At 38.1% G+C, this 26,007-nt stretch overlaps 1 protein-coding gene across 1 annotated transcript in view; it reads right to left on the bottom strand.

The window, feature by feature from the left end:
- CDC40 (cell division cycle 40) overlaps positions 1-26,007 on the bottom strand; it is a 41,136-nt gene that overhangs the window by 14,376 nt on the left and 753 nt on the right. The window contains exons 2-7 of the mRNA XM_052781256.1: positions 16,849-16,935; positions 15,163-15,292; positions 4,924-5,007; positions 2,782-2,921; positions 2,061-2,157; positions 245-384 (exon numbers count right to left, since the gene is read on the bottom strand). Of these exons, the coding sequence (XP_052637216.1) occupies positions 245-384; positions 2,061-2,157; positions 2,782-2,921; positions 4,924-5,007; positions 15,163-15,292; positions 16,849-16,935 (678 nt within the window). The remainder of the gene's footprint in view (positions 1-244; positions 385-2,060; positions 2,158-2,781; positions 2,922-4,923; positions 5,008-15,162; positions 15,293-16,848; positions 16,936-26,007) is intronic.

Below are 26,007 nucleotides of genomic sequence, written 5' to 3'. Positions count from 1 at the left end.
TTGTCTCTAAAGGAGGTCAGGAAGTCACTATGTTAATGAAAAAGTGTATGCAGGTAAACAACTGCATTTGAGCAGGCAAACAAACACCTTGTGTGAGCATGTAATGTAACCAACTACATGCATGATGTGGTAAAGATGAAAATACTCCTTCCTTCTACTGATATTTCAGCTATAGAAGTTACTAGCTTCAGACACAAAGTGAAGTGGGTTTTTATGATGCATGCTCACAAACATGACTTCCTACCTTTGTATGTCCAGACCACACATGGATTTGTTTCTTTGGAAGATAGCACTTCTCAGGCGGCACTGTAGAACGGAGATTAACTCCAACATCTTGAGGAACATGAAGATAAGATCTCCCCTGATAGTCATACATTTCCTTAACTGAAAGGTAAATACAGAATTGTGAGAATCCAAGAGCCTGTATTTAAGAGGTTATAATCTTCAAAAGGCTCAACAGCCACACACAATTACGGTTTTTCTCAACACAGCTCCCCTATGAGGAGGGGGTGGGGGTGGCAGGGAGAGGGGGAAGAAAAACCCACTTCATAGGATACAGATGTGGAATCTTATTTGACATCAGTTAAGCTCAAATTAAGTCATTTCAGCAAAGCCTGCTTGGAACCTGATAACCTGAACATTAACACAATCTCCCACCTACACATCTTACTCACCATCAAACAGCAAGATCTGGCCAACAAGGGTTTGCTTACACTAACTCTAGACAGATTATAATGTGCAACTCTAACCCTGGCATTTGCTTGCAATTTGCATTCCGTGCTGTGTCAGTCACGTCAACAGAATTACAAATAAGAGAAAAAAAGATCTATTTGGCCAGTGTGAACTAATAGTGGTCAGCAGCAGCTAAAAACTGCTCTTTAACTAGATTTAAGAAGTGATTGGACAGTCAGATGTGCAGGGATGCATTGTGCATGGAAATGGGTATTTCAGAGTAGACCTGTGTTGGACAGCCATGACATTAAGCTGTGCACCGACTAAATTAATTTCTCAGTTTCTGGGATATTGTTATAGCAGTTTTGGTTGCACAAGTGAACTCCTGCACAGTATCAATGTTTACACATGTCTACAAAGTGGCATATTTCCGGAATGTTTGTGTTTGAGAAGATTAAACTTTAATCTTGTAAGGTGTTTCACTGTGAAACTTCAGGCAGAGACCATGAAAAGTCGGATACAAAATAATTATTCTAAAGGAGGCTCAACTGCTAAAATTTCAGGTTTGTTATGCTTGTCACTGTTCAATAAATATTGTCACCATCTACTACATATGAACAGAACGAAGTACTAATGTCATCAGCGCATATCTCATAGCCACTTCTTCCTTAACGCATGTAAGAAAGGATGCTTCATCTTGTGTGTGTGAGCCTGGCTGTAGAAAGTGGTAAACAGACTCAGTTTACCTAACTGTGCCAAGCAATATAAGGCAGGACTATTTTGCATGCAGAGACTTGAAGTAACAGTTTCCAAAAATCACTTAATTTTACTTACTTACCAAACCATTTTCTTTGAAGGTACCACATGCTATAGGCTTCCATTGGGTAATTATTTGATATACAATTATTCATAGTATGACAGCAAGAACATTTACATTAAGAATTGAGGAAGCATAAAGTCCAAGTGATTTTCTAAATTGTATGTAAGCCATAACTCAAAGCACTACCTGCTGATGAAAGTATTGACAGATAAAACTGCAGTAATTCTGAAGCTGAAACTAAGCCAAACTCATAACTTTAAAAGGTCTGCTCTGGAAAACAGGAAAGGGATATGTGCGTCTGGTAACATTAACAATAAATAAATAAAACCAGTATCCTGAAAGATGACATTTCCACACTACTCTTCACAGTATGAAGTGGAATTAGTCCAAGTTCATCTCTTTCCCTGTCCTTTATGCTTATGCCTGTGAGCGCTATTATCTCTAATACAGAAACATCAAGGTGCCTCAGCAAAACTGCTGAGGCTGTCTGCCATCCTTACTAATTAACACAGCAGGCAAGAAAACACAGTGAACAAGAAAATGAGAACAGGCAGGAAGATGCCATTACCATGTAATATAGTCTTCTCCTCTCCAGGTTTATCATCTTCTAGTTTTCCTCTCTTCTGCCTCTTGGCTGTTATTTCATCTAACTCTTTCTGTTCTTCCTGGAAAAATAAAACACGACCTTTTAAAAATTCAGTGTTCACATGTGCATAACAAAATCCAGAACTGTACTACCATTTACTTACTATTAAGAACACATTTATTTGCTAAATGAGATTAGAAATATTTCTAAGCATCAATAAAGAGAATACCTTTATGAAAACTAGAATAGTTTGAAAAGCTATGTACACTGAAAAGAATTAAATGTTATCTTTTTATTCATAGACTACAGCTAAGCATCACTGACTGAACAAGAAGGATGTTTGCTGGTTGGAGGGTTGGGGGTGTGTGTGTGTTATTGTTTTTTTCATTCGGCTTTTTTTTTCTTTTTTAAACAAGTTTTACTTTCAGTTATTTTCATGCTGCTTCTGTTTATAAACCTCTTTTAATCAGACTCTAGAGACTACACACAGATACAATGAATTTTATTTCCAAACAGTCTTGCAAATAATTGAATGCAGAATATTTGGAACACCTGATTTGGATATATTACCTGAAATGTTTCTATCACCCTAAAACATAGCATGGATCTTCTGCTTCGACAAACTACTAGTGCAGCTTGATCTCTGTTAAAACCACTGCAATATACTAATGATTTGTATCTATTGTGTTTAAGTAGTACTTACCTCTGATGGTTTGGCTACTTCTTTTTCATCGACATACTTTGCCCATGGTCCCAGAAAACCATCAATATTAGATGCATCATTCTCCTTGAATTTCTTCCTTTTTTCAATCTTCCTTTGTCCCGTTTCAAACACTGTTAACCCTGAACAAGGAAACAATACACTGCCTAGTTGCTAACACAAAATACAACATCATAGATCACACCATAGTCAGTTTAAAAGAAAAAATCACCACCACCACTCCTTCCAATATACATAGCAAAATGGAAAAAGTATTTGAGCAAAATTGGCCAAAGCATTGCTAACTTTTCTAACTATGAACACTGCTAACTATGTACAGTAACAGAAGAACCACTTAAACTGTGTGTCATGGTTTCTTGGAGTATTTAAGCATGGATGTTCCCATGCATTTTTAACAATAAGTCTACGGACTGTATGAATACATCAATTTTCATACTTTAGATAGTGCAGTGTTTGAAAGTAAAGTCCTAACAATTGGCTTCTGATCCCCCTCACCCCTCTCAGTTACCCCCAAAACAAAAATAAGAGAAGTCTCCCCAAACACTAACCACAACTGTGTATTTTAATTTAGTAAAAATTCATAGGATCATAGAATGGTTTAAGTTGGAAAGGACCTTTAAAGGTCATCTAGCCCAACCCTCTTGCAATGAGCAGGGACATCTTCAACTAGATCAGGTTGCTCAGAGCCCCATTCAGCCTGACCTTGCATGCTTCCAGGGATGGGGCATCTACCACCTCTCTGGGCAACCTGGGCTAGTGTTTCACCACCCTCATTGTAAAAAATTTCTTCCTTATATCTAGTCTGAATCTACCCTCTTTTAGCTTAAAACCATTACCCCTTGTCCTATCGCTACACACCCTATTAAAAAGTCTGTCCCCATTGACAGAGTCACCTACCTCCAACCACTATCTTGTTCTTTCATATAAATGCTAGCTTTTCACAAATGCTGTGCCCTCAGAATTTGTCAAAACCATTAAACAGTATCGATATGGGAGGAAAAAAAATTAAAAGTTAAAAGATGTTAAACTGATGACTTAAAAGTTTTTCAAAAGCTTGTATAAACAATTATGTGCAATTTTCAAACAATGTTTTCCTACAGCATCAGTAATACTCATCTAGTGCAAAGGAGCCCCAAAGAACTTTGTATAAACAAGGGGAAACAGGCTACGTAAAAATTGAAATAATGATCATATGAAGGAATTGTACATTAATCAAGAGTTTTCTTAAAATAAATTACTAAAATTCCATTATGAAAAGGTTATTTTTTAATTTTTTAAATGATTTAATCTCAGCCATTTCTGTCTAACATCTGTAGCTGCTATACCAAAATAAGTCTATTTTCTTTATCTTACTTCGGAAGGAAAGACTGAAATAACCTTGGATATATTCAGTGGAATAGGACACAGAAATAAAGAACCTTTGTATGCTCATGTGAATAAGATGTTAGAAAAACACATGCAAGGGAAAGCATAACCATAAAGTTTACACAGGTTCAATTTTCCAATGCAAACAAGTCACTTTGAGTGTTAAATATCTTGTATCAAAGTTTTAATTACAAACCCCATGCCTCCGGTAGGCAATCCTCCCAGTGGCATGCTATGCCTTTACCATTTGGCAACCTTCCAATGGTTTTTCTTTTCCAAATAACCCAAACAGCTTAACTCTGGTAAGCAGAGATAACATGCAGTTCCCAACAGGAGTGCTAGAGGTTGCATACAGAGTGATCAGTTTGCTACTGAGTAGCACAGTTAAGGTGATTAGCCCAAGGCACTGGTATCCCAATGTAGACATATGACAATTTTAGCTGAGAGAATTTAAGAGGACCAAAAAGCTATTTCAAATATACAGATCAATTCTGTTCATGCAATGGCACGTGCTAGGTTCCAACTGCAAATTCTAATTTGAAATTTGACATAACAGCCTGAAATATTTGCTACTTCAAGAAAACAAAGCACTCCAGTATCTCTCTTCCCTCTTCACATTACAATTGCAACACATCTTTCTTTATTGTGTCTTCGGACATGGGTAAGTCTCTCATAATTCCTTCCTTTGCCAATACCTATTCCATTTCTTAGTAAAGAAGAAATGGAAACAGTCATCAGTTGCAAGTCTGAATTAATTACCTTGATTTTTTTCAGCTTCTTCTACAGAACCAATGTATTTGGTAGCAACTTCAGGGTTATCTATAGAGGGATCTAATGCATAACCTAGAACAAGAGAAGAAATGCAATACTGTTATTTCAAGCTTTTTGGTTTTGTACAGTTTTTATTACTCTGCCCCACCTACCCCCAAATCTCTTCCCGTTGGCTCTCAAGGAGCTAGGGATGAGGAAAGGTTGATACTTTGAAATCCCATCCACTTTTCACTTGGCCTGAGATTACTACGAAGTATTACCACGAGGCCCTTGCACATGTATTGCTGCCAGAATGCTTAAATTTGCACAAGATAGAGAAGCAAAAAAATATAATAGGGCACAGTTAAGATAAGACAAGACACAAAGGGAGGGTAGTCACAGGAAGCAAAGTCACAGAATCTTTCTGGTGGGAAGGGACCTCAGGAGGCCCCTGGCCCAACACCCTGCTCCAAGCGAGGTCAACACTGAATTCAGACCAGTTTGCTGTAAATGCAAACGTAAGATTTTGGAACGCCATAGCAACCCCTTCTTGTTGTAACATGGCATAAGGAAAAGACTAGTAGCTCAAAATCTTATGTTAATGACACGTGATTTTAAACAGAAGCTGCTTTAGTTCAGGGCACTGTTCCTTGGTTTGCAAAGCCAGTAAGTCACCCTGAAACCAGCCCGTTGCTGCTGCACACAGAGAGCCCTCCGGCTTCAGCAGCAGCCTCTGGCCCCGCAGCCCCTGCCCTGCCCACCGCCTCCGCTGGGTCGTCTCCGGCAGTCCTGGGGGTGGCGGCAGCTGGAAGGAAGAGGACAGAGATGGGGAAAAAATGAAAGCAAATGAAGTTTTCTAGGGCTTTGTGCACATTCTGTCTCCCCCAGAAGAAATCATTTCATCCTCCTTCTGCCAGAGTTGCGAAAGCTTGTTGATCCTTCAATGTGAAAGCAGTTGCTTTAACTAACGTGGATGGTAGCAGAAGCAGCAGCAATGGTCTTTGATTTTTAAAAGGATTAAGTATTCACATCTTCATTTCCTGATTACAACTATTGAGTCTCATTTAAGAAAACAGCAAATACTGCTGCATTTACTCTTATAAATAATTTATAAAATGTACCAGCATTTCATAGATATTCAGGATATTTACAATTTTTGATACTGAGGTTCTCATTTTAATATGCATATTTTACAGTTTTTCTCCATTTCTCCTGAAAAGGATAGCATGATCTTACAAGAAAAGAGAGCCAAATAAAGTTTCCAAGGAACAGGTGCACTGAACAGTTACTGACCACCATGGCTTTTCTTTTGGGAAAGACTGCACCCTGGTGGACATATCACCAATTTTTATTAAATATTATTCAAGTGACAAAATGCCCCTTGACAACCCAATGAGAATTTCTCTGTATCAGGAAGGAAAAAAAGAAAAAAAAAAAGCAACAATGAAGATATTAAACCACCAGTAAAAGTAATCACACACACAAAATCAAAGAAATCCTACAGCATACAATCTAATTCTTATGTTTTTGTTGATTCACAGAGACAATCACGAACAGTGGGAGATTATCCAGTCCACCCCAGAGACCAATGGCCCATAAAAGCACTGGGGTGCATACAAGTTGAGAACCTATCAACACCATCCCAATAGCCAAAGGAGATCACCTCCCCAAATATTTCTCAGAAGACTACTGTCCTAGAAGATGGTCCAGTTGATTTCTTTTCAGATGATGGGAAAAAAAATAATTATTGAAATTAGTAGAAGAGCCATTCGAAGAAAACAGCAAGCATTCCCATACAAATGGAACAATCCATCTGCAGACCAGCTCTGGAGCTTCAAACCCGGTAAGACCCAGTTGTGGAACAACATATGGCCAGATGCTCCATGAATATGATACAGGGAGAGAAATATATACCAATGCCCTCTTATGAAATATAAATTTCCACTATACCTAAACCAAACCACAAAAAAATTATTCTAGACTATTTTTAGGATTTATTTCCATGGACAACCAAACTGAGCAGACACTGCAATTAGACTTGTGCTAATTTAACTGCCTGCTTTTACCAAGCCACTATTTCAATGAGTTCTCCTCCAAGCTATAAGGTTTCTGTTAACAGCAGAGAGATATTACTTTGGATTTATGTCAAAATCAATACAGTGGCTTACTTGTCCTTCAACTGTACTGACACAGTCTCTGGGACTCTATTTGCTCAGTATTTGTAAAAGAGGGACAGTATTCTAATGAATAGGGCCCCTGGGCCAAGCACAGCTTCCCGTGGAAGCGGAGACTTCTTATAGCTGGGTTGAATTTGGTCCAGGATCATTCTCATAGAAACGCTTTGAACAATTTCTACTTTCTAGTGGATATGTGAAAGAGAATCTTTTCTTTCTGGCTAGTACTCCTAAACGCAGCTGCAAAAGACAGCTTGCTTTTATCTTACTCAGCTGGTATGCCATATAATGTGCCCCGACTTCTACGTCTCCTTCAGTTTTATTTAGGAGGTAGATACTTCATGCCACATTTTAGCAAGGAAAGGTACAATTCCACCTACATCCATAATTTCAGTGCACCTGAAAATGGTTGGTTAAATAATCAGACTTTGATGTGCATTCCAGAAAGACAGCTAATTAAAGTATGTTTACACCGTACTGTGCAATGCAGCATACAGAGACCCAAGGTAGCTCAGGTGTGTGGAAAAATGCAGCTGGACTAACCCATTCTGACTGCGCTGGCCTCTCTACAGAATCAAAGTAATCAGAGAATAAAGTGCCTACAACTGTAAGAGGTAATAGTGACTGTAGGTGTTGCATGTAATACGAGTAGATGAAAAACAATCAGAAGTGTTATTTCCAAGTCAGAGTCATTTTAACCTCTTAAAATATCAGTCTTACTGATGAAGTAATCCTGTTACAACCAAGTTAGTGAATACTCATAAAAGAGCTTACAGATTCATGGACAGAAGACTTTTTCTTATTAAATAGGACATTAATATCCTGTGAAGGAGAAATTTTAAAATACTAAATGCTGCATGAATGAAGCAGTCCACTTCTAGGATGAGTACTGATGCTGAAATAGCTACAGAATTATTTTTTTACCATATTCATGAACAGTTTGTGTGCAGCATGTAAAAAATAATCCGTAATTCTGCTTCACACTGAAAATTTATATATGCCCACATAATTAAGGAGATTATATTACTTTTTTTTTTTAAACAATGCTCAAAAGGGAATTTTCAAGAAGAGAGACTGCTTCTGCTGAGGGTACAGATACAGAGGAATAAACAAGTGCTTGTATTTTAGGACTTCCTGGTCTTTTTAGCCATGCTCCAAGGACTACAACATTGGAAAAATAATGCTAGTTAAGCTTTTGGCCATTTACATCATAATGGCTTGTGAAGAGAAATTTGTTTTTCTACAGAGAAAGCCTTCTCTTTAATAACTGAAATTATGTAAGAAGATTGCCTTACATCAATGGATTCAAAATGCAGTAGATTACCTACGACTGCAGATGCAAAATGGTTTACCAATTAAAAAAAAGGACAGACACTCACAGAGTAATTATTAATGGCTTTCTATCAGACTGGGAGAGTACCTTATACAAGATTATAAAATGGCCTGCCTGGAATATTTTATTCAGTATTTTTACGGATTATGCCATCAGCAAAGGATCACATACCTGTAAAACATGCAGCTGACAGCAAAGACAAGTGTGAAATATTTCACTTCAGCAAAGACATGCTTAATGACAAATAAAAAAAAGAAGAAAAAACCTGATTAGGTACAGGGGAAAAAAAAATACAGGCTGCAAGGGTAGTGGTGTTGATACACTTCACAAGTCTGACACCAATGAGGAAAAAAAATAATAAAAAAAAGGAAACCTGAGATTTATTGCAAAGCAAAAACTATGTAAAACATGGAACAGCACAATCAAGGCCTAATCTAGATTGGCATGTGCAGTTTTAAGCAATGTATTTTGAAGAAAAATTTAGATAAAAATTGACAGTAACAGAAAAAAAAAAAACCATCGGGATGGGGAAAAGGCCTAGAAAAGATTGAAGAAACATCCTTGTCAGTCTAAAGAGAGATGAAGGACAAAAGGCAAAAAACGGATGGACCCAAAGGTAGTTTCAATACGCGAAACATTAAAGACAAGAATGACCTGTGGCTTGATAGTGCTGCTGAAGGGAATATGAGAAATAGTTTAAATTTGCAGCACAGAAGGTTCAGTGTGGTATCAATAAAATCCCAACTATTACACTTGTGAAAGAGGTACAACTACAATATTTATGTAGATTTTAAAACTGTGCAGAATAGTATAAAAATAGGAATGACCTTGAAGCAATTCTCACTCAAGTGATCTGAGACTAGATCACTCGTTTCAAGTTGTTGTCTGTGGATACAGGACCAGCATATCCCCTGACTCTTCTGGAGGCAAGAGAAGCAGGTTTGCATTCACAATAACAAGGATTCACCACCTCTTGGGCATCAGGGAGGAAATGACAGCTTAAGAATCCAGTGTCTAGGAAGGAGAATGACTAGAGCAGTCAAAGATTTGGCTTTCCCTTTTGTATATTATATGCCCCAACAACAATGTTTTGTATCCTAAGGAATAAAGACAGCAGCAGATACCTGACTACTTCCACATGCTAGTATCACAGAGACATTCTTGATAAAGAAGCTGAGGTCCAGTTGACCTGTCAGAGATCTGAGGTTTGCATTCAGCATGCTCTTCCTCAGTTTTCCACGGACTGAGGAACAGTACAAAAGTGACTCAATTAAGTTATGGTATTTTTGAATTTGTATAAAATATATTCTGGAAGGGCAGCTCATTCTCAAGAGGTTGTTTACTGCAAAGAAAAGCTGCAGATCTTAACCCCAATGTGGAAAACATCTCCAGTGCCTGTGTCAACTTTATCTCTCCAAACTCCTGGAATGAAGGGAACTTTACTGAGATGGGTAGGTCTCATCAAGATTTAAAAGGCTGTTGGTACTGAGAAGGTTCAAAGAGTGCTTTTTGATTAAATAGTTGGGGATAGCCAATAGTTAAAGAAAAGTAAGCCATTTGGAATGACACACAATCTTAAAGCCATATCCTTAAGCAAAAGGTAGCACAGAAATCTGAAACCTCAGATAACAGGGATAGCAATAAGCACAGAAACCTATTTAACCTGAGGGCAGGGAAATGGAAAACCCAAGCATGTATATAAAATGGCAGAGGCTAAAAATAATACATAGTGAAATTGAAGTATCTTGTTTTAAATTCATAAACATAATTGGTAGGACAATACTGACATAATTGGATAGAATACACTCTTTACCAGGCAGAAAGAATACAGAAATAAGGTAGTCATACCAGTGGGGAAAAAAATGCGGTATGCTACAGAAAGCTTCAAGACAAATCAGATTAACAAGTTAATAGCATTAACAAGCATTAAAGGATCCTTTGGACTGAAATTCCAGGTTTAAGCAGTGGTGAGTATAGTTGCCAGGACTCCCTAACTGATCGTTCAGCCAGAAGATGCAATAACCATGAAATGGTAACAGAGATTAAACAGGTGCTAGGTAAAGCAGCACAGTAATAATGACATATTTTAGTCAGCTCCCTGTAGTAGACTGTGCAAATCTCACACCAAGATGTGATGAAACCAGCATTTTTACACAATGTACTTGCACCATGAAGCAGTCATGTTAGAGATTCACATGAAAAAAAGCCAATTGAGCAATGCAGGAAACCTGATTTTAAGACATTTTTTCTAAGGATACACATTTTACAAATGACCATAATGCAGTATAAATCAACATTGTTGAGGAAGCAAAGAAAGCCATAAAAACATTTACTACAATGATCTCAATCTCAAAACAGGAGGGCTATATTAAGTAAAGAAGATATTAAAGAGGAACAAAAAGTGAGGACTAAAGGGTAAAGCCTCTTCCAAATGCAGGGACACTTCAAAGACATCATGTAGTTGAAAAAGAACTAATGCCTGCCAGCTATTAAAAGACGTCTTTAAAGGGACCAGAAGGAAGTGGGCACAGCTGAACAGTATGTAAAGAGAAACTATTAGAAATAAGGAACTATTCTTCAAAGAGCTGAAGTTGTATCCAAATGTGAAAAATACAAAGAACCAAACTCTAGCAAAGTAAACACTACAGTAAGCAACCCCCCAACCACACGCGAGGAGAAAATCACATAAGGTATAAAAACTAACACTTGTCCTTTCTCAAAAACTGCAGGGGCAGAAAGCATACCAGGCAGCATGTGGGTCAACAGATGATCAAGGAACGAAAAGAGAGCATCAGTGAGCTTTTTTAAAACACATGTTCATTATGGAGGAGCTTGGGCAGGCTCCTGTGCCAGAACCTTTCTTTATGGGTAATGTGACAAAATATCTACCTCAAAGTGAAATGTCAGGAGACTAAAGAGTCAAATAAGTGGTAACAAAACACGGGGACCAGATGGCAGTCATCCAAGAGATCTAAAGCGGAAACACAGTGAAAAAACTCTTGCCTAATATCGTCTCAATATGACAGAAATGGAACATATCAAATATGATGCCAACTTTCAAAAGGTGCTTCAGAGATCTGGGGAACTACAGGTCAGCCAGTCAGACATTTGTATGGTTAGAATTTTCAAGCAGTAGAAACTATAATAAAGAAAACTATGAGTAAGCACTTGGATGAGCATTATATTTTGCAGCAGAGCAGATAACACAGCTTTCTGTACAGGTAAATTTCAATGACAAAACCTCCGGAATTTTTCTGAGGTGACAATCATGTGAATGAGCAAAGCTTGGTTGATGTTGCATACCTTTACGAAACTGAGTTAGACGTATTACAGGATGCCTCAAAGACACTTTAAAAACCCCACAGGTCTTTACATGGTCAATTGATAAAAAGTTATTAAAACACTGGCAAGAATAAATGGTTGGTTTCCACAGCACAGGAAAGGTGCTGGTGAATCCATGCTCAGGTCCATGCTGTTCAACATATTGTAAATGATCTGGAAAAAGGGAGCAAGTAGCTTTTGCAAAGTTACCCAAGGTCGTAGAGAAAAATGCAACGTTAAGAATTCTTAGAAACTGAAGGGAAAAAGCCTCTGGCTTTATTAAGCCACCGAACAAATTCACGATAAGATGACATGTTTAAACACTGTGCACAGATTTGCTGTTCATCTTGGGAATGATACAGTGGAGCTAGCAGAGACATAAATGAGAAACAAGCACAGTCATAGGCACGGAACAAGAGGAACAAGAAGATTGACCAGATCTTTTCTGGTGGAAAAAAAGCAAACTGAAATGAAGTTATGGCCCAGATCTATAAAATAAGGAATGACACAGAAGTGGTGAATAAGAAGTGACTGCTCATTGTGTCTTCCAACACAAGAGGCTAGGGGATATCAAGGCAAACCAGAAGGCTGTTACGTTCCGCAAGTTCAAAACAGAGGTACTTCCTCACACAAGGTGCTGGTAAGCTGACGAACTGCCTGCAATAGGTTACTATGTACACAGAAAAATTATATGGGTTCAAGAAGCAGCTGGACAAATTTGTCAAAAACAAACCCCCCAAATTCCCTGAAAATTAATAAATAGAGAGACATTGCCCTTGGCTGAGAGACTGCATATTATCACTATTTGCTTGCTTCTTTCTTCTACTCCTTACTAGGTACCCATTGCTGCCCACCTGTCTAATAGGATAAAGGGCTGGAAGGACCCTCAGTCAATGACAGCATGGATGTTCTGAGCTATCCAAGCATCACAAGGAAAAAGTAGTTTCAACAGTAAATATTTATTACAAGAGAAGTAGATGAGAAAGACTGCCAAAAAATACTTGCGTTTTGTTTGTAATTAATATATAGGTTTCTCACTGAATATGTATTGATTTTCAAGATGACCTATAAGACTTTTTTTGTTTGTTTTGAAAGACTCTGCAGCAGTTGAGCTGTTTTGGATACATGATCTCATTTACTATCCTCTCTGTCTTGTACCACACTCATCCTTCATTTATAGTCACTGCTTATCTACATGCTAGCCATTGCAGATTTGTTTGAGATCTCCTGCCTTAGCACAATGGTGCTAAACAGCCTAAGAGGCCAGAGGTCTCAAGATCTGCAGCTTTTAATTAAGAAGTGTACTCTCTGTTCTTCCAATATGTTATGACTTTGTCATTAAAAACATGTATGACGTAGATTTATGCCTAGCAATTACACTTGCATTTTTATACTTGGTCTTTTCTGAGAAGATATTACATCCTTCCAAATGGAAAAGAGAATATTGAATTTTTTAATAGACAACTTTTTGACAACTTAAAGAAGTACTGTTTTTAACAGGCCTTTTAGTGAGCCCGGATATCATGCTCATTTACCGCATCTGCTAGCTTGAACTTCAGCTTCTCAGTGCTTGTTCTTGCAGTTTAAATTGCCTATATCTCAGCCTTTTCATAGCTCCATTTTCACCCTACCCAGATCACTATCTGTTGAACCTTTCTAGAAAGCTGAACATGATAGTTGCACAGTTGCCAATGTTATCAGTCTTAAAAATGTATTTTTATACTCTCTTGTAATACAGCTTTCAAGGCAGTTGCTGTACACTGATGATATAAACCAATAGTAGGAGCTTTGAGTTGACTTACTTGTTCTGTCCTCTCCCAAACTAAAATTCACAAACAAAAAACCCCCCAACCAAACACTATATGCCTACAGACCCTTTTTTCCAGTATCTATTTTACACACACAAAAATGCACAATCCACACAATGCAACATTAATTTCACAGAACAAATTCTAATCTGTCTATTCAGATCCTGAGTAGGCTCCTACCTGCATTGTCTGGCAAGTTCTAACGTCAAAATTGCTGTCAAGTAAGTTAAAGTTATGCTATGGAACTAGACATCCATTTCTTAATATTGGCATTTTGCTTATATTCCACATCCTAACAACTCAGTGAAAAGTACCTATTAGCTAAAACTGTAAAAGAAAAAAACCTGTCTTAAATATATTTCAATTTTTAACATTTACGGGAAAACCTCTAATAAAACCCAAATATAAAGAGAAACTGAGGATGTTACAGTCTCTGTAGGTAATTTTTTCTTCCAGGTTTCACTGTAATAAATGGCTCTCACAGATGTTAGCAATAAAGTCCCAATCTCATCCATCATAGAATGCAGTAAGTGCATTCATGCATGCATAAATCCCTAATGAATTTAAGGGGACTTGTGTGTAGGGAGGTGATTTTGAGGCATGACAGTTTGCAGGGAGTAGTATTTTGAATGTAGATACAAATAAAGACAGACGCGAGTGTGTTGTGCAAAAAGTTGAGTGTTGCGACACTAAGTTTACACAGAAGTATCAGAACTTGCCTAACAGACTGAATTTGAAGAATATAAAGCGATACTTCATTTGAAAACAAAGATTCGTATTTGCAAGACAAGCACTTGTAGTCAAGTTTAAAACAGAAATGAAAGCTTACAACAAAACACAGAAGAAAAACTAACCACTGTTATATGTAATACACGGCAGTTTTGTTCTTTCAAACATGTCCAAAAGAATGCTTAGAATCCATAGTCTTTCCATGCTTCCCCTGTTAAAAAAATCCACTTTTCTTACAATCCATAAAAAGTCTATTTTAAACTCAAGCCTCTCCAAAACTCAAATGTTTCATTTTTCAAATGCAACTATTTACAAGTGAAAAGGTTCTTCAAGATGAGAAAGCAGCAACTGTAATGACCACCAATATCGAGTTCTTTGGGTCTGTCTTTGCTAAGACTATTTTAGCAACGTATTCCCACTTTTTCAATTCCTGTTCATTCAGCTTGTATCTAGAGGCAACCACTCTGAAGAACCTCACAACTCAGTAAGCGTTCTTTTTGGTTTTCAGAGAGCTACCTTCAGTTAGAATCACATGAAAGAATCTATTTGCATAACAGATCTACAGTTATTTGTCGTATTAAAAGTGTGAAATTCTGATTTCTGTTTTCTACACTGATGCAACTAATGGAAGGATTAATTAAGAAGGGTTTGGTAGGAGGTCATACACTTGATTACAGTTTCAAAGGGAATTACAAAATGAGATTTCCCAAATAAATACTACGATCTCCAGCTGTATGGATTCTCAAAGACCTTGCCCCATTTTATTAAGTGTGTTAAAAAGCAATTTACAGAACTTGCAGTCCTATTAACTGTTCTATAAAGAACAACTTGTTTTGTCCAGGCATAATAAAGATGGAGGTGAATTCCACTGTTAAGGACTTACCATAGGTTGCAAATGTTCTTCTTTGTTGTTCAAACATGAAATCATTAATGTGAGCTGGTTCTGCATATCCAGAAAGCATATTTCTAGGTGCAGCCATTTGTTGAGTCCTAAATGGGTTTTCTGGTCCAAACTACATCAACAATGTTAAAAGAAAGTATATCAGAATTACTAATTTCTTATTTATGTGCGTGTACTTTTTCAGGAAAAAACAAAATAGAGACCTTTCAAAAACTGTAACGCAAAAGTCACTTCAACTTTATATTTCTTTATGACTACTGAAGTCTGTTATTTTACACAGTAATCGCTTACACAGTTGCTTTGAACAGCTTGTTTCATGACTGAACTTTCTAGCCTGTATTACTGGTACAGAGGACAAATCAATATCAACTACTTGACACAAACCACTGCCATTCAGTATGTGATCAGTACAAGCATTCAGAAGACAAAACCACAGCATACTGTCCCTTGTAAGGGGGAGATATCAAGAAAGAGATATCAGGTCCTACTAAACTCATGTACTTAATACAGAAATTACACTGCCAACAATACTTTCATGCATTTAAAAAGCAGCTGGGGACTTGTCGTATTATTCCAGGAAATACACTTATGAAACCCTGCCTTCCTTTTCTTCTTGTGAGATGACAAATGCCAGTCTTCCTGACCATACCATGGTTAGGGAAAAGAACAGTGAATACAAACAAATGTAATACACTGAGACTAATACCAGACTAAACTTAATTGTAAGCCCTATGCTTGTCAGCCATCTTTGCGGACACCCGAGACTGTCCTGCATTAGGCTTCCCTAACTAAAACACATACACAAAGTAACACTGTAGTAAGTTTAAATTAGTATTTTTGCTCTCACACTTCATGGCTTTGGTATGTTGCAAAATGCAAGCTTGCCATGAGAACACCAATTTATGTGGTTCCACAGAAGGTTTTCTAAACATAAAGCATAACTAATGTAGAAAATTCAGATGGATGTAGCCTTTGTCTACCTAAAATGCTAATCCCTGGTATAACAGAAGACAAACTGTACAAAGAAGTTAAATACTGAAAAAAGCTAAATGTTTGAGCAGCTATTTTTATCTTTCAGATAGCCTGTCAGTTATAATAAAATAGTGGTTCACATGGCACCAGGCAGTCCAAATTCAGCCTAAAATGTTTTTTCACTACACACATTTAGCATAGCTTAAGTTACTAAAATACTTAACACTGATGTGAATAGTTATACTGAAAGTACTTGGATTTTAATTTTAAATCCTCCTCTTAAAAGCCATATATCCACAAGACTTACAACCATTCATTTTTCTCTAAGTAGCACAATGAGTAAATAGCAAAAATGTGAAAATAAATAGCAAGAGACTGCTTTAATGCAGTTCATGTTTTACTCAACACCTCTATAATGCTATTTTCCTAGCTTGATTTTTAATTTCCATAGCTATAATTCTGACAAATACTTTAAGATTCTTCTTAGAACAGCTTTATACAGAATATTAAAATTCAAGCACTAAAAATACCAACACATCTGTGTAGAATCTTTTTTCTATTTGCCCAAACTAGATTCCAAAACACAGCAAGCATTCAAAGAAGGTATGTCTTACATGAATTTCATATGAGATTTATAGAACTTCTGCCCTTTAAGCCAAAGGCATTTCTGCTCTAAAGATCAATATAGTTTCTTACCTCAGGTGCAAACATGGTATCATAAGTGGGATTGTACTGAACTTCCTTGATAGCAGGATCAAGGTGGACTCCTGTTTCCACATCTTCCTGAAATAAAACAGACATATTAATAAACCATTTTTCACATACAGACTTTTAAATATATGACATTACCCCATTTCAGACCAAATTAGGGCTGTAGCTCAAGCTGACACTTTCAGCACTATGAAAGGAGAAGAGTAGCTTGGCCAAAGTTTCTATTTTTAAAAAAATATTGATTGTAAAACCAATGTCGGGTCCTCACTGAGAAATTTGTCCAAGATACATGTGGAATTTTGCATGTATATTATTACTTTTTTTTTTTACATGCATACATTTTAAAAACAGTAGCAAGATTGGAGGCAAGCTTTTTTTTTTTTTGAGGATGTTTGAAAACCAGACCTTGTAAAAAAAAAAACCAATTAAAATGGTCACCAATTTAATATAAAAGTGTGAAAACTAGAGTTCTACAAAAGGTAGAAGTCACAAGTAACTGTTTTGAAAGACAGTTGGGAAAAAAATATTAGACATCAGCACAAACATATCTGTAACAATGAGTTTCAAAGAATCCAATGATCCCTTATCTCCCAAGTTTTTACCAAAAGGTATAAACGTAATTCAGCTTCAGTATTTAAACACATTTCCAAGCCTGTTGTGACAAAAATGACAGATGAAGGGACAAGAAAGAGGGGCTAACCAAAAGAATAACTTCTCAAGCAACTCAAAGGGGAAGAACTCAGAAGGGCATGTGCCGCTGAAGTAGAAGACAGAGAAGATGGGAAAGTAAAAGGCTGATTAGGTGGCAGCGCTCAAAAAGACCTGGTTTTACAGAGCTCTACAAAGGCACATTTACACTGATCCTAATTGACTCTACCCCCCCCCCACTATTAAGGGCTCAGTTAATGAGGGAGAATGTTATTTTGCAGTATTATTACTGGTATTGCTTCCTGCATCTTTATTCTAGAATAAATGCATTTGAAAGAGATTTACAATATGCTAGTATTTTGATAATATCCGTAGTAATTATACCGAAAAAGCTGTCTTAGCATCAGTGTTTAATCAGTGCTCACCTACAATAGGATCCAAAAGCATTTGCAACTCACAAAAGGAAGTGACAATAGAGGATCGAATTTTAGCAGTCACTTCATTACTAGAAAATTACCTTGAACAAACTCAATCTTGCTTTATATTATAGTATCTTGAAAGAGCAAAATGGCATGTTCTTTACTTACTTAATATTGTTAGCTATTCTCTGACTTGCTGTGCCCAGAAGCCTTTTTTCTCCCCAGTTCAACAGCAGGTCAATTACAAACAAATTTGCTTAGGCATGTAAGACTTAAAAGGTTTTAAAAACTGGTTTTGTAGAACACAGAAAAGAAAAACAGTACCTAAAGATCTTTGGCTTGTTGCCTGATTATATTTGGTTAAAACTGCTCAAAAAAAAAAAGTGTGAGTATTTTTTTTTTTTTTAAAAGAATGACATCAGCAATCCCATCAGTTGTTTTTCTAAGACCACTGTCTTAGTAGAATTGTTAAGTCCAACTAGAAAGCTTTACTCTCACTGTGTATCAATCATTTTAACAGGCAGGTCCAGCCATTGCACTGCTCTTGCTTGAGCCCTTAGTGCTGCCAATTCTCAACCTGACCTCATTTCTCTCATCACACGACCTTTCCAGTTCACTGAGCTTGGATGACAACGGCTACAGGTACATTCACAGCCCTGACTTTCATACACTATGAACTTGCCTTGGAACAGCACAACAGGCCTAATCCAGTCATTCAGCAACAAAACCAGACACCCCCCCCAAACCCAGCTAGAAGAGGAGCATATCAAAACCATTTCTTAACCTTTATTACCTACACACTTATATTTGCTTTCACAGCTCCATGACCTGAGGACAGTTTCTATAGATAACTTTTTCGAGTCACATCATACAGCTTGCTCTGCCAGCTAGACTTCACATCTTACCCACCAACCTTATAATTTGAGAAAATAAAAATTAGTAACATTGATAATATGGCAAAATTTATCTGATTAACTGTCAGTGACATTTAAACAGTTATCAGTTTACTTGAAATTATGACACAGGTTTTTTTTACTGCTCTTTAAACTGAAAAAGTGAGAAAAATCCAGTTTTGCAGAAGTGCCAAGAATTTTTCAGTTCTGCTATTTTTCTTCCTCTTTTTTCCCTGTTAAGTCCTATTATATGTCGCTTGGTAATTGAGAAAAGAAACAGATTGTGCCATGAAAGCTGATCCTCTGCTGGATGATTATAGCAATTCTGGTTCTACTTCGCTGCTGGTGGAACAGTGCTGAGTCACTTGGAAGCCACACAATATGTTCACTCCTAGACCACCACAGGCATAGTCTTTCTGTGTGAAAACCACCGAGCCTTGAAACTGAAGCACATGTTAAATTTATCAGAGCTACACTCTGCAAGAGCTCCAGCCTTATTATGCTTTCATGTATCTGGGCATCAAATGATGATCTGTTAATATGCTGTTGAAGCACATAATGGTTATCTTTTCACTATGCTGTTTTGCTTTAAACTATATAATTGAGTGTGTCCCAACTCCCCACTTCACCTTCTCAGTATTTTAAAGAATTGAAATCTTGATAGGAAAATAAAGTATTGATACCACATATTCTGAAATCTTAGTCTATGGCAAGAGTTTGAATTGCAGCAGACACATTATCCTTTGGTCAACATCCAATAAACACCATTTTGTACAGCATTACGAGACTCTGCTAGGTAGCAGAAACATTAAAAATAGTAGCTTAGTCCATCAATCATCTCACAAATTGGCAAGCTATCTGCATTGGGGCGTTCTGGATTGTTGTTTGTTTTTTTTTTTTTATAGAGGAAAGAAGTCATCAGCAATCTCTGCACATGGTGAAGATCACTGGGTACAACTGATCACAGGAGCAGCAGTCTGGCAGAGCTGTGACTGAGACAAGGTAATCTAAGGGATCACGTCCCTCTGCTGTGCTGTAGTTTTTCCTTTGGTCACACATGATATGTCTTGATTTACCTAAAAGCCTAAGGTGAGCAGTTCATCATGTAGCTTACGTCCCAAGTGTGACACAAGTGGCTCTGCAGGATGGAAGACCATCAGTAGCTAGGCTGAAAGAGGAGGGCATCTGTGAATTCAGTGATGGGCTAAGTATTACCCTAGGTCGCTTCCCACTCACAAAGGCACAGGAATAATAAAAAGGGGGGGGTCAAGAATCTGTCAATTTAAACAGAGTATTCCTCCAGAGAAAACTAAAAGTTCAGCTGTAGGACTGGCAGAGAAGCAGCTTGTGTTTGCTGCAACTCGGAAAATACGGGCTTTATATGTTTTTTTTTTCCTGGACATTTTAGATAATAAACCCACAATGTTCCCTCAGGTAAATTCATCACTAATTAGCCAAATAACTAAAAAGGGCAGGCTGCTTTGCATAAGATTTAATTAGTTTTAATTATCCATTAAACTAAAACATGGTAAATTAAGACCCCATCCCATGAGCCAGAGGCTTAAGCAACTTGTCACTTACCAATACTTGCATAAACCACTTGGGCTGTCAAATAGACAGTATTATTCTAAAGATTTTCAGGTTTAGTACCAAAAGAGGAATGGCATTTACAGTGAAGTCCCAACATTAAGATTTGGTTGTTATCAGCTTTTAGTCATTCTACCCATTCGTACACTCTTAACAGTAAATGTCCATCCCACTAACTTCAACAGAATAAAAATAAACCTGCAAGAAAAGCATATGTTAACTGGTTTTGTTGAACTAGGCTAGATTCCCAGCATCTTGCAGGATGACAAGTTCTAAACATCTATTCTCTACAAGATATTTTGCGTCAAAGAAAGCAGGAAACCCCACCATATTAAAAGAAGCCAAAAGATTCCTAACAAATAACACCTCCCAAGTCACTGATGTTCATCACTGCTACAGAATGGTCACACACTGACTTTGTATCTTTCCTCTCTCCATAGCTGGGCAGGGATTAGATTTTAAAGAACATTAAGAAATGTGACTGAAGTCTATTTCTTCCCCCGAAGTAGTATTTTTCTGGACACCTGCATAGTGTCAAAGGTAAACTAGATTCAACAGAGAATTAGACCCGAGACGTCTAACCCCTTCCCACATTAAAGACAACACAAACCCTCCAGCTCCTGTACTGGGCCAGACCAGCCTAGTTGATTTCAGCCCAGTTGAGTATCCTCTCCTCAAAACCAGTGAGCAAGACACTGTATATAAATATCATAAAATCTGCCCCCATCCAAGTCTTACCCTGAACTGATGGAGATCAAACAGTAAATATTCTCTCCAAAAGCAAAGCTTATAGCTGCAACATTTCCCGTAAAAGTGATTTCTTCACAGAATGTGCAGTTTCCTGAATTTCCTTCAGCATTTTTAATTCAATAGTGAAGGTAAATACTTCCTGAACAATCTTAGGGTGATTTTTTCATATCAGTAGAAGCTGTAGGAAAATTAATTATAATTGGTTTTGGCAATGTCTAGCAAAATATAACTTAGAATCCTAAAATAAGAAGTTTAGAGTGAAAAAAGGAAACCGCTATGTTATAGGACTTGAAACACATGCTGGCCTCTACTTTCAAATCAAAGCCAGCATTATTAAAACACTGAACGAACATTCATAATGCACTGGTGTTAAGGACCAAGTAAATGAGCATCTGTATTTGACTTTTTCAGTTTATGTTCTTAATTAGTCTAATTCACTTCACACATAAAAGCCACCACTAACAAACACACTTTACTTAGCCAGTTTCTGGATAGCTAACAGCAAAGGAGCTCTAGACCATCAGACTTCCATCACTTAAACATATTCTGGGTTTCTTCTCGCGGTGTTAACCGTAGTTAATCAGTTCACAAAACTGATTGCTTTAAGAGCACAAGAGAGGAAGAGCCCGCCTAGCCCAGTATCACGGGCACTGCCATGCTGGGGAGGGGATCTCTACAGCCAATTCATACCTGGTGCCTCAAGTTCTCGATAGGGTCATACCCTACAATAACCAGTCAACACAACCATCCTGGAGCTACCCAACCTGCAGCAAGATGCTCTTACAGAGCAGAAAGGCCTACGGCCTTACTTCAGGTGGGCTCTATTTCTCCTTAAAGTAGGCTGGAGCAACAGACAACAAGAACCCCTGCCTGTGTGAGGCCTGACTAGTAGCAGAAAGCACTGGTGTTGCTTTATGGGAGGGAGGAAGGGAGACAAGCCACATGTGTGGCTTATAGGAGACATCACAGAGTGAAAAAGGATGTACCTACTGTTGCTTTTAACTGCCTTAAATCTCACCATGAAGCTGATTAAGGCAAAAAACATCCATAGAAAAACAATGCCAAAGCACCAGGATGGTGCGTGCTTAGCCAGTGCAGTTACTACGGAGTCAGACAGGATGGTTGAGCTATGCTTTGTGAAGATCTGCTTCTGCCACGAGTGGAGGAACCTACTGTATCTTAGAGACAAGAGGGAGAACAGGACTTTATTTTTTCCATACAAAAACCACAACTACCAGCAGGAAGCTGAGAAGAGCCGCATCTACATCAAGAAGTCAATGAATTGAAACAAATCCATGCAGAAGTCACACGACCTGACTTTTCTCTGAATGAAAGTCCACTCATGATGAAATGGACAAGTAGAAGTACTGAACCTCCAACTCTCATGGTGCAAGTGCTGAGGACACCACAAAACTATTCCATATGTCCCGCCCCTCATGATGACCACTGCTAGAGGGGAGACATTTCCCAGCCCTGGCTGTGGGCAAGTGGGCTCCCTTCCCTTTGTGGAACAGCCTTTATCAATCAACAACAGTGTCATGCTTACCAGCTACCTGATGATGTATTTGGAGTAAGAAAATACCTCGATTAACCTATCCACTCTCCCCACAAAAGAAAACATCAGCCTTATGATAACTTGACACCTAGGGGAGAGTAAGAACAGGGCAAGTGTACATGATACTAGTTCTGCACTCTCCCAACAGCCAAATACTTTCAAGTCAGAAGATTTGGTGAGCTTGAAGAAATCTGTGTATTTACTGACACCTCTTCCTTCAATGGATCTCTTCCAAGTACTTGTCCAGACTCTCCTTGTAACAGTGTAAACTTCTGGCATACACAATATTTCTTGGCAAGGGAATAGCCCAAATACATGTTGCATGAAAAACTGCATCCTTTTGTTTGTTTTGAACCCAGCTCCTACCAGTTAGCTTATAGCTGCTGTGCTGGAAGAGGCAGCGAGTATTCAACCCCTCCCCATGCCATTAAATGATTTTATAAGTCCCTGTCATACTTTTCACCTCAGTCACCTCTTTTTCAGTTTTGGCTTCCTCAATTAATTCCTCACACAGAAGCCCTCTTCAGCCCTACTGCCCTTCTTACAACTTTTTGCAGTTATACCATATCCTTTTCTGGATGAAGGGACCAGAAGTGCACACTTTCTTCCTCTGTTGTCTTCCCTCAGGTACTGTAACATTTTCAGCACTTTAGTGGTGCTAAAAAGAGTAGTAGACTCTCACCAAGTCGGCTTTCCAATTTAAAATGAAAGTAGAAGTATTACTGGATTGAAGTAACCGATAATTATAACTCAATGCTATATATTATGAGTAATTTAACATCAAGATCAGCAATAGGCGTATTTTAATAAGCAGACTGTAAGAAAAGGGTGCAACAAAAGCCATCCCTTCAAACTTTTAAAAATGCAGTTACAAACCATTAGTACAGTTTTCAATTATAGAAAAATTATTTTCACAGAAATATGATTTTATATATCTATGATGTACTTTGAGGCAAGGACTCATCAGATTTCTGTAGAATAAAGAAATACATCTTGGAGTAAGTTCTTAGGGCTATATTTGATATGCACATTTAAGTAACAACAAAAAACCCAAATGCTGTAGCAGAGTGTGCTAACAATTATGCCTTACTAATAAAGAGAGTGAGGAACCCATAATGTCTGTGCAAGTTAACAGGTCAAAATCCTGAACCAGAAACAGGTACAATGATTACAACTAGGATGCAGAACACCAACCACTTAAGATTTACATTCTCAACTGCTGAAAATGCACTTGTGTGCAGCTGTTGTTTATATTTATTGTATGACCCTTCTAGCCTCCCTTCTTACCACCATTGTCATGGTTTAACCCCAGCCAGCAGTTAAGCACCACGCAGCTGCTCACTCACTTCCCCCCCCACCCAGTGGGATGGGGGAGAGAATCAGGGAAAAAAAAAAAAAAAAAGGTAAAACTCATGGACTGAGATAAGAGCAGTTTAATAGGACAGAAAGGAGGAATGATAATAATAACAATAATAAAATGACAATAATAATAATAATAATAATAATAATAATAATAATAATAAAAGAGTTGGAATATACAAAACAAGTGATGCACAATGCAATTGCTCACCACTCACTGACCAATGCCCAGCTAGGTCCCGAGCAGCAATCCACCTGCCCGGACCAACTCCCCCCAGTTTATATACTGGGCATGATATCATAATGGTATGGAATACCCCTTTGGCCAGTTTGGGTCAGCTGTCCTGGCTGTGTCCCCTCCCAGCTTCTTGTGCCCCTCCAGCCTTCTTGCTGGCTGGGCATGAGAAGCTGAAAAATCTTTGACTTAGTCTAAACACTACTCGGTGACAACTGAAAACATCAGTGTGTTATCAACATTCTTCTCATACTGAATCCAAAACATAGCACTATACCAGCCACTAGAAAGAAAATTAACTCTACCCCAGCCAAAACCAGGACAACGACCTTTTCTTATCCATGGCTGGTCCCTTGTGTAATACGTATCCATGCACTTAAAGAGTACTTGATCCTTATTCATGACAGAACACTTGCACAAGTGAAGTGATACTAATGAACTGTAACTCTGCCTTCCTCCTCACTCATCTTGCTGTTTTTCCAACCCTGTACTTAAAGGATTCTTGTGACCTACACTCAAACATCATGTCTTTTACATTTGTTCAGTAAGGACTTTCTAATCTTAAAGAATTAGGGTGAATTCCTGAGGGGGTGACTGGCAAGCTTTCACTGCTGATTGGTGGGACGCTATCATTTTTAGACACGGAAGGTGTCGAGAGCATGTTGTCTATGAGACCAGCACTTCTTTCTTAAACCGTAAAAGTCTGAAAAGAAAGCCTGATATCACTGTACAAGGAAATGATCTGTTACTCCACAGAGAAAGTTGTGGTGCTAAAAGAAGATCCAGTATGCTGTGTATTCAGAAAGCCTCAGCTTGAAGTAATTGATCTTTTTAGTTATATGCACCTCATCATCTATGACCTCAAATTAGAACGTTAGACAACATTTTAATGAAACATCTTGATACTCAGAACCCTCACTTCCTTTTTATCCTGGTTAGCAGAGTGCCTGCAACAGAGACAGTCCTATTTGTACTGGTGGATACCCCTTTCAGGGCATAGCCTGGTGAACAGCTTTGAACAGAACATGCGACTGACACCTAACTCTCTCCTCCAGCTGCTTGTTCCTACTCCAGCACTGGGCATTTAAGTGTGCCAGCAAAGCATTTGTGCAGGTACATTGCAAACCAGAACAAGGAACAGATTCAAGGACGAATAACTCCACCAGATTTTTTTTTTTAAATTCAGATCAGTTCCCTGATGTCAGCCACCAAGCAACTGCATAAACCTTTGTGCTGGCCATGGCAAAGGGAAAACCTGTTGCTACAGCCTTAAGAGTGGTGAAGAGCCCAGCCAATACTACTTGCTACTTATCATCATTCACACTCAAAAGATATTACAGATGTTAATTAGCAAAGCCCGTACAAGACAGCCTGCCAGAGGCTGCAATTCAAGAAGTTAGATATTTCTAAGGCTCTAAGGGATAAGAAAATGCGCATCTAGTCAATACATATGATATAACATGCACACGCAAATATGATCAGTTGTGAAAGCATATGAATTAACTAATGGCAACAAAGTGAAAGATTCCGTCCACCTCTTCGTCACAAAGTAGGAAACTTTTCAGAACAATTGGAAGCAACACGCTACTACAGTGACAGCCACCGCGGTGAGACGCCTGCTTTCGATGAGAAATGAGTTGCCTATACTAAAACCCCCGAACCAAACCAACACCTTCCCCTCCCTCCCCCCCCGTCTGG

Source organism: Harpia harpyja, chromosome 3 (genome assembly GCF_026419915.1).
Source record: "Harpia harpyja isolate bHarHar1 chromosome 3, bHarHar1 primary haplotype, whole genome shotgun sequence".
Lineage (NCBI taxonomy): Eukaryota > Metazoa > Chordata > Aves > Accipitriformes > Accipitridae > Harpia > Harpia harpyja.
The sequence above is the reverse complement of the archived record's forward strand: the minus strand, read 5'-3'. Positions and strand labels throughout refer to the sequence as shown.